Source organism: Oncorhynchus mykiss, chromosome 2 (assembly GCF_057628025.1).
Source record: "Oncorhynchus mykiss isolate SJ-2025 chromosome 2, ASM5762802v1, whole genome shotgun sequence".
NCBI classification, from domain to species: domain Eukaryota; kingdom Metazoa; phylum Chordata; class Actinopteri; order Salmoniformes; family Salmonidae; genus Oncorhynchus; species Oncorhynchus mykiss.
The window spans coordinates 8,473,128-8,483,300 of NC_143023.1; the positions used below are offsets into that span (position 1 = coordinate 8,473,128).

General features: G+C 41.4%; 1 protein-coding gene across 1 annotated transcript; it reads right to left on the reverse strand.

Moving 5' to 3' along the window:
- Positions 1–301: 301 nt before the first annotated feature.
- LOC110506275 (homeobox protein Hox-A13b) lies at positions 302–3,686 on the reverse strand. Its single transcript, XM_021585721.3, has 2 exons — positions 1,821–3,686; positions 302–1,521 (listed from the first exon to the last, which is right to left on the reverse strand). The coding sequence occupies exons 1-2, from the start codon at positions 2,464–2,466 to the stop codon at positions 1,280–1,282; spliced, it is 888 nt and encodes a 295-aa protein (XP_021441396.1). The 5' UTR covers positions 2,467–3,686; the 3' UTR covers positions 302–1,279.
- Positions 3,687–10,173: the final 6,487 nt, after the last annotated feature.

The following is a 10,173-nucleotide window of genomic DNA, read 5'->3' on the forward strand; positions in this document are numbered from 1 at the left end:
GGCAGCAGATGGCAACATTGTCATCTCATCATTATCAGTAAGGCATTTCTCATACAATAGCCTAATGGCATTATAAGGGCTCAATGTTGCAAGCCTCTACAACATTAAAATGACAAAATGGAAAGCTGTTTGACCCGTTGTATCAACGCTAATCATAGGTCTAATCGGATTGTAGCCTACCTAAATTCAAGAAATTAAATAAAAAAGCTAAGAAAATGTCCCCGACAAAACGTTACTGCAAAATAAATGCTCATTACTAGTCTGACTTTAAATTTGTCTGAAAAAAATATGAACAACGTAGTAACGGGGTTTCTCCAACTTTTATTGGGAAGAGCTTATTGGCTATATGTTTGCAGTCAAAAACAGGGGAAACTTTAAATGCAACTGTTCATTAATTGCAATCAGATGTATTTCCATTTGTTATGATAGAAAACGAAATACAGCATTTTCAAACAATGATAACGGCGCAGAAAATTGTTGCGTAAAACAGAGTTAAGATGATTATTACTGTATGGGAAAAAAGACGTAGCCTACTCAGACAGAATAAAACAATCTAATCGTTTATAATTAACTGAATATTGACAGAATGCATAAAGTAAATGTAAAGCAATGTACTAATTAATAGCTCAATCATTACGTGATGGGAAATGTTTCAGCTTCTAAAATTATATTCGTAGGTATAAACGATTTGCGGGTTGCGCGCTGTAGCGCTCTCACCAGCATTTCAATATCAATAATTATAATATAGTTCAATCAATTCAGGGAATGTATACTCAAATTCAACGAATAATCTCAAACCCTCAATATCAATGCTGCACAATTTTTTTGAGTCATTAATTCTTACTCTGATGGAGCTAAAATACAATTGTCCCACACAGATTTGAGTTTTTAAACGTTTTTTCCAATTACAGAAGGCTATGTTCTGAGTAGAGATGTCATATTTTAGGCTATGAGTTATTTAGCGTATTGGGAACAGTTTGTAGAAAATTATAAAAGCTATATGTCCGTCGAATAGAGTATGAGACAGAATATATAAACAAGGAGGAAGTTATTTCCCCATTTCCTTCAAACACAGGACATCGAATGGTTTCAATTAATTACGACAAAAAAAAACACACACAAAAAAGCCAAGTGGACCTCCAAAAACAGAGCCAACCCATGGCGGGCGAGAAGGAGACGCCTTATATTGTGTAATAAATTATAATATAGTTCATTTTCATTGAACAACCTTCAAGTCTCTTCTTTTTCTGTCTTTTTGTTTCAGTTGTTCCATATACAGCTAACTGGGACTCTTAAATTTGTTGACAACCTTCTTCTCTTTTACTCGCCTGTTCTGAAACCAGATAGTCACTTGTCGCTCTGTCAGGTTTGACTGATCAGATATCCTTCGTCGTTTGTCCTTTGTGATAAATTTATTGGCGGCATACTCCCTCTCCAGTTCTTTCAGCTGGACCTTGGTGTATGGCACGCGCTTCTTCCTCCCACGTCGAATAGAGCTGCCATCCCCTCCAGATACGGTGTCTGTGTGAAGAGCATAAACACATGCTTAATTAACCTAGAACCATCTGGAAAATTGCTAAAACCGTAGTATAGTTTCTTATAACGATGGGATCTGTCGTGTCTATCCACAATTCACATTACGGTGACAAGATGGATGACGGTTTCTTCTAACGAATTATTAATATGCAAATTGTAAAAGGAAAAACAACGCAGGGCGAATTATGGTGTTTCTGCTTTTGATAAACTGAGGTTTATAATGTTGAAATATGCATAAGCTTGTGAAAACATTTAAGAATGTATAGCCAGCCATAAGTCCATACCTTGAATGGACGATTTCCATAGATGGTTTGACTGTGGCTGGTCCTTAGCGCAGTAAACCTGACCATTCCATCCATTGGTGATAGCCCATGGCTGATAAGGCTCCACTGGCAGAAGAGGCTCATGCCTGGGCTCGGTGGGTCCGCTGAGGGTGGGTACCACTGGGACGTCCAGATAGCTGGAGACAGGTTGGTAAGGGTTGGAGGAGTAGCCTTGGTAGAAAGCGAATTCCTTCGCCCTGGACCCTGGGAACTCCTCTCCTGAAATGGATGTGTCCATGTATTTGTCCCCATAGGCAGAGGAGGGTTGCGCGCAGGACTTGACGCTGCCGTGTGACATCCTACACGGGTAGTAGCTGCTGCCAAAGTATCCATAAGGCAAGGACGCATTTGATGAACTTTGGGCTGCGGAACAGGGGCTGCATTGTTTGACAGCTTCGCCCATGCCAGATACTGGCACCTCGCTCGACGTGTAGGTAGTGCTTGGAGCCAGGGACGTCGGATGCGCCAACAAATTCCTGCACTGATTTGCTGCATAATTGCCTCCTGTGAACCCCTCCATGTTTTTATTGATCTCATCCAAACCGTTATCATACAGAAACATGACTGGGTCAATCCAGCGCGAATGGAGAAGTAATGACGCTGTCATAGCATGCCCTACATCGAGACAACCAGCTCTTTTTAAAAAATCCCCACGACTGAAAAAAGAGATACGGAATCTGGGAGAGTAACCGATATTCACGCGCCTGTGTGGATCTAAAGATCGCAAGGTTATTGGGCAAAGCCAGGCACGTGATATGCAAAGGAGCTGATAAACGTCTAGACTGCAGATAATGCAGCTCCAAGCCCAAAATGTTTATACTCTAAAACAATATAGCATTTAGGAGGAAAAAGACACATGTTTTAAACAAGATGATCCGTTTCGAGATATCATACAGACAACCATAGGCTTACACTCCATATAGTTGTTATTAATTAATCTATTGGAATGTGTCTGATGTCATTCTTGGTTTATAGCCTAGCATTTTGCTGAGGAAACATCACATGGATGGAGACTGACATTTAAATCCTTTTTGTCAAAATGCTGATAAAAACAGTAGAATGGAGATACGGTGGACGCAGATTTATGTATGCAGCCATTACGCATTTCAATTTATCAACAGTTATATGGCCAAGGCAGTTTGTACGAAATATGGGTTGATACAAATTTAATTCATTCATTTATATTTTTGTATTTATTTTATTACACCGTGTGAGTATGGAAAATCATTTAAACGACCTTCTAATTGACCAGAATGCGCTGAGCTTGAAAACAACGTGCTGCAAATAGCTTGGAAACAACATGCCGTTAGATACGTTTTTTATCCCCCCATTTGTTTTATATATACACGAAGTAGCATACATCTTGTTTTAAGCTAATAGGAAAATATCAAGGAAGGTGAAACTACATTAAAATGCTTTGGTGGAGAAATATCAGTCATTCAAACTGTAAAGGAAATCAAGAATAGTCTGTGCTTAAAACTCACTGAAATGTAAACCATGCATGCCACGGCAATATTCTGAAACACACTGCTATTCTAGCTGCTGTTCGGTCTCTTATGGGCTTTATAACCTACCGAGAGAAAGCAGCTAGCACACTATTTGGCAGCGAGCTCTTTCACACATGGGTTAGACTGCTGGAGGCCAAGGACAAGGTCAAGTTGAAAGTTAGTTGCAGTCCGTCTAGCCAGAGATGTTGTTGTCATCCAACCACTGACCGTATGGCTTGAATTCCTTCAGGAGAGGTGAGAAAACAAACAACTACATTGTTGAATGAACCCATTGGTGATCTTTTGTCGATGTTTAAAGAAACCTCTGCGCTTCTTCAGTAAAGGCCATAGCATTTCTTAGTGACTTGGGGGGTGGGGGATATGTATTCATTTGTCCATGTGAGCTTTTGACAAAGTAGTGAGGAAATTATGTAATTGCAGAAACATGCTGAACATAAAAATGTAAGGGCATCCGACCGGTTTTCGTGTTTACCGACATGGCATTTATCCAGGGGTAATATCACCTGGGTAAAGACATAGGCCTGGCCGACTAGGAACTAAACCCATTCCATTCGCATTTCAGACGGGTAAAACATTAGCAGACAATAGTAAACCGTGGTTTCAAAGAGAAATTCAACTGCACCATATTTTCAGCTCATTAAGAATGAGAGAAAAAATTCTGCTCTCCCATGATTTTTTATGCATGTGGTAAGAGGCCATCTCAGTTAGGCTACAGGCTATTAGAGGAACGAATTGAGCTAATCAATTCGAATCAATGACAAAGTAGCTGTTTGTGAAATTGCATTTTACTTGTGCACAAATATAACATGTGAAAATTCAGCCGAGAAGAAAAAGAAAAACGGAGCTAGACGATATCTTATTTTAAGTTAGCATCAGCAAAAGACTATAGGTTACAACATCGCCACTGGCTTTGTCTGTGAGAGAGAACGAACGAATACATTGTACTGCATTTCTTCCATTAGACGTAGTTGCGTGGAATATTTTAATAACAATGTATTCGACATTTTACAAGCAAGAACACCAATACAATAGGCCGAGAAGGTGCCTTTTATGGTTAAGGTATTTGCAGGAGAACATTAGCATTTGGTTGTGACACTGCACCAAAATGGCTTTACCTGTATTCTTCATAGCTATTCAACTGCCCACGTTTTCCAAGATACACAGTTACCTGTATTCTTCATAGCTATTCAACTGCCCACGTTTTCCAAGATACACAGTTACCTGTATTCTTCATAGCTATTCAACTGCCCACGTTTTCCAAGATACACAGTTCCCAATATATATAGCCTGTCCCTGTATGTTTGAGGACACAAAGTATACAATTGTGCATATTTATTGAAATCTGTTTCAACGGTTTCGGTCGATGCTGTTAACAAGTTATTTTGGAGGGGATGAGATATATGCCTGTGCTTTAAGCATACTGCTATACTATACTGAAGTGTTTCATTCCAAACGTTGGGCGTATTGTCACCCAACCGAGTGGGCAGGAAATATCACAGCCTGCTAAATGGCTGCTAAATTCACAGTCAGAACTCCTTCCCTTCGAATGGAGCCGAGTTCAATGAGGCTGGGCTATGTTAAACCATATGTTAGGCCTATGTTATTTAAGCCTATGTTCATGCGGCTATGAGAGAATTCAATGGTCGCAGTGGAGACATTAGCGGCCCTACCGCAGACATCGAAAAAGTGTCATGTAGCTAGTCATAAATAAAGCAATGACGCTGTGCTACTACCAACATCGAACATGGCCAGACCCCCAGTGCAGTGGTGGAGTGGGCCGGTGTGGGAAAGGAGGGGATCTAGCCTATACTCCTATCTGCCATGATGGTCACACTCAGGCTCTTCTTAGACAAATAATGGCTTGTGGTGCCATAGCCACACACTGGCTCTGGGCGGTGAATTTCGCGGTCAACAATAACGTCAGCTTTTCTATGGGGGACCAGTTAGAGGAGATGTTAATACGCCATGTCGTGGCACAATTTGGTTAAACGTTTTGGTAAGCTACTTTAATAAACTGGTAAACATCAGCGTGGACATATAGCGCACACAGTAGAAAGAGGCGATACATTGGACCTATAGCTTTAACAAATAATATCTGGGTTCTTGTGTAAATGCGTTCATCACAAGGAGGATAGATCAAGGGGAGATAGTAATCGAGGGTCAAGTAATTTTCAAAGACGCGTTTGACCCGCTGAAACATGAAAAAGGGTCCATAACGTCATAATCGAATGCGGTAGGCTATATAACTTTAGAGAAATTCGAGAGAAAATCAACGATATGCAAGTATCTACTACCACATATCTACAACACAAAATCTATGTGTTCGTGTGTGTATAGTGCGTGTGTTATCCTGTGTATGTGCGCGTCTCTTCAGTAGGGCTTCATAGGTGTATTTTTCGTTTCACAAAACAAAACACATAGGCTCACATGATGGTAGAAGTAAATTAAGACCTTTTAATAATTAAAATGGGCAATCTATTGTTGGGAAAAATATGAATACTTTAGGAATACTAGTAGTAGCCTTGCATGAGCTTTGGCTTGTGCGAGACGGAACTGCTCATCTCCTGTAGCGCGAGACAGCTTGTACAAGTACACCCCCTGGACAGGATGCAAGTCTATCCCAGGGCTGTACCCCCCAATCTATCGAGGAGTGCCAAGCAGAGACCCATTGGGTCCCATTTTTACAGTCTTTGGTATGACTCGGCCCGGGATCGAACTCCCAACCTGCCAATCTCAGGACCGACACTAACCACAAGGCTATTGAGGATTAAATAGGCCCACTAGAAAATAGGCCTAATACTAGAAATACTGTTTCGCGAATGATATAGACCTTAACAACAACCCTGAATCCGTATACCTCATTATATGCATAGTTATTCGAACGTTGTTTTTTTTTTTTTTTTCAAATAAATTGATGGTCTATTTAAGAACTGAGTTCAGAATGTGACTAAAACGTGTATCTCAGTGGCCGGTGTAGATGGTAATGTACACATTTTGTTCAATCCAATAAACCGGTTTGACCTGCATTTCTTAAATATGATTGTATTGTTTATTATTTGGCTGTGGCTCATTAAGGATTTCGCTTAATTGCAGCAACCCACTATTTAGATGTTAATTGGCCTATAGCCTACTAGCTATAACTTGTATGACCCTTTAGAAGTTATAGAAATAAAATGTTCGTTAAGGGTACATTTTGAAATAGAGACATTTCAAAAATACTAGGCTATACAACCTTTTACATTTTTTTTTTTTAGTAAAGCCTAACACAAATGTGAATGTCAAACAGCGACGTTCTATGCCAATTGAATAAATACAATTATTAAACTAATAACACAACTACTAACTTAACATCATTATTAAACCATTAATCATAATTATTATTATATTTGACGTCCAAATTGACATTAATGTTGAAGTAGCGGTAAAAGAACTAAAACAATCAGCGAATGACGCATCCTGTCTGATGAGCGTTGCAGAATTAATTTAATATAAACAATACAGGCTTCTGCTTACTGACCAGTGTGTGTAGCTCGTTCGATAATACAAATACAATGACGTGAAGATACACTTTACGCCTCGTGCCAATTTATAGGAGAGATAGTGAGATTATATTGAAAAATGCATATATTCCTCAGAATAATGTTTTATTCCATTGAACGAAATCTCCAGAAAGGAAGGTTATATCACAATATAATCCTTTAGCCTATTTCGTCTTTAAAAAGACTGGATCACCTGCTTAGTTTATAAATAGCGTATGTAATATACTGTAATTTTCAATGAGTGGACAGCCATTATTGATCCCTGCTAGTCAGAATTTGTTCTGGCATGGGATTTAATTCACTAATAGCAACACACATAAAATAGTGTTGAATTATTTGTGGAGACAAAGCTGGTAAATAATGACCTTAATGCCTAACACTTAGGAGCAAAATCCTTAAATGTCCCTAAAAGTCAGTCGCTTCCATAACCTCTGTATGAAAGTAGAATTTGAACAAAAAAACCCACACACTTCGGGAATATATTGTGCACGTGGAACAGAATAGAGTTCCTTATTTACTTCTGGCAGTGGAGTTGGCTGCTGGTCGGTAGACTACAACCTACAGAGGTGGAAGAGGTGTCAGTGGAGTTGGCTGCTGGTCGGTAGACTACAACCTACAGAGGTGGAAGAGGTGTCAGTGGAGTTGGCTGCTGGTCGGTAGACTACAACCTACAGAGGTGGAAGAGGTGTCAGTGGAGTTGGCTGCTGGTCGGTAGACTACAACCTACAGAGGTGGAAGAGGTGTCAGTGGAGTTGGCTGCTGGTCGGTAGACTACAACCTACAGAGGTGGAAGAGGTGTCAGTGGAGTTGGCTGCTGGTCGGTAGACTACAACCTACAGAGGTGGAAGAGGTGTCAGTGGAGTTGGCTGCTGGTCGGTAGACTACAACCTACAGAGGTGGAAGAGGTGTCAGTGGAGTTGGCTGCTGGTCGGTAGACTACAACCTACAGAGGTGGAAGTGGTGTCAGTGGAGTTGGCTGCTGGTCGGTAGACTACAACCTACAGAGGTGGAAGAGGTGTCAGTGGAGTTGGCTGCTGGTCGACAGACTACAACCTACAGAGGTGGAAGTGGTGTCAGTGGAGTTGGCTGCTGGTCGGTAGACTACAACCTACAGAGGTGGAAGAGGTGTCAGTGGAGTTGGCTGCTGGTCGGTAGACTACAACCTACAGAGGTGGAAGTGGTGTCAGTGGAGTTGGCTGCTGGTCGACAGACTATAACCTACAGAGGTGGAAGAGGTGTCAGTGGAGTTGGCTGCTGGTCGGTAGACTACAACCTACAGAGGTGGAAGAGGACACACTCCTATTCAAGGTCACACCATTTCAATTCTCCTTTCTCTAACTGCACTGCATTTGTAGCCACAGTAGATTGAATGCACATCTACCAATATGTGTTAAATAAGAGTTAAGTCCACGACATATACCAGTGACCCCCCTCCACCCCCAACCCTCTTCCTGCGACAGTGGGTTCATCTCAGATCGGACCCTATTCCTACTACCTGTGATCAGGGCCAATAGGGCTCTGGGGAATATGGTGCCATCTGGGACAGACACACTCTGTAGAACTCCCAGGCTCTGCAGCTAACCCAGAGACACCCAGAAGAACCTTTCACTTTGGCCTGCCTGGCCTGGTTGCTCTGCTCTATAGGATCTAGGACCAAAGTGGTGCTCTGTTTGTAATAGCTGCCAAGCAGATAACACAGCACTTAGTCTCCAGTGCTTAATGGACTTTTTATGGGTTAGTCTTGTGATCGTGTGACCTATGGCATCCTGGCCTCTCAGTCTCTCTCTTGGTAAACTAGATCAGAAACATGCCGCTCTCTCCTTTGTCTTGGGAGAGAGAGAGTGAAAGAGAATACTACAGTTTTTCTATTTCCCTCAGAAAACAAGGACCTTCTTGATTTTTGATGACCATTTCACCCCTTAACTGAAGAGCCACTTCAATCTACAGCGTTTGACTGTATCCTGGAAGCACTTCCCTCCTTGCTTCTATAAGTTTCCTGTTTTCCTGACACGCTTTGGAAGGCCTCTCCTACCTCAGGGTTAACTCACTGTTATATTGGCAACCTTTATAGGAAACGTCTACACTGAGTGTACAAAACATTAAGAACACCTGCTCTTTCCACGACACAGACTAGGTCAATTATTGATTCCACTTGTTAAATCCACTTCAAATCAGTGTAGATGAAGGGGAGGAGACAGGTTAAAGAATATTTTTTTAAGCCATGAGACAACTGACATGAATTGTGTATGAGTGCCATTCAGAGGGTGAATGGGCAAGACAACATATTTAAGTGCCTTTGAACAGGGTATGGTAGTACATGCCAGGTGCACTGGTTTGTGTCAAGAACTGCAACACTGGTGGGTTTTTCCACAACCAACAGTTTCCCGTGTGTATCAAGAACAGTCCACCACCCAAAGAACATCCAGCCAATTTGCGACAACTTTGGAGTCATGGACCAGAATCCCTGTGTAACGCTTGACACCTTGTAGTTCATGCCTCAGCCAATTGAGGCTGTTCTAAGAGCAAAAAAGGAGAGGGGTGGGGGGTTGGGGGGGGGGGGGGGGCAACTCGGTATTAGGAAGGTGTTCATAATGTTTGGTATACTCTTGTGTATAAGAACCACTTTTGAATTCTATAGGCTTACTACACAACCACCTTCAGCCAGTCACGTGCACTCTGGCTCACTCCTCCCCGTCTGGTTGCATAAGGCAGCAATAGAGGCGCTCCACTTCTGGTCTTTGGCCATCTTCTCCTCTGTATGTACATTGCATTGCAAATTTTGCTTGACCTATAGGAAGAAGCTATACTGTAGCAGCCAGTCAGTTCCTGTGCATGCAGAATTCACACACGCTTATGTTAAAAATCAGGGCCAGTTGTATTATTTAGTTCACAATGTAGCAAAAACATTTAACAAAACAAGCATTTCTTATTGGATAAATTCAGGTAATTTCTCCCCCATTTCAGCCATTTGTTTCAGTTTGGTTCCTAGTGAATACACCCCAGTTTACACTTATTTCCCCAAAAGAAAAGCAGTCACCTACAGACATGAATGAAAGTATGTGGGACAGCTTAATAAACACACAGACATCTATACTAGAATACATATTTGTACTGTGATGCAACACTTTAAAGTGCTTACCCTCTCTAACGAGGAGCTTAATAAAAATAAAGAGTGATGTAATTATCTAGATCAGTCTCATCAGGCACCTTGTCTTCCTCCTGCTGACAGACAGTACAGACATATCCTCCTGCTGACAGACAGTACAG

Coding starts and splice junctions, on each gene's coding strand:
- LOC110506275 (XM_021585721.3), bottom strand. CDS start 2,466: ATGACAGCGTCATTACTTCTCCATTCGCGCTGGATTGACCCAGTCATG. Junction 1,522..1,820: donor ATGGAAATCGTCCATTCAAG/GTATGGACTTAT, acceptor CTCTTCACACAG/ACACCGTATCTGGAGGGGAT.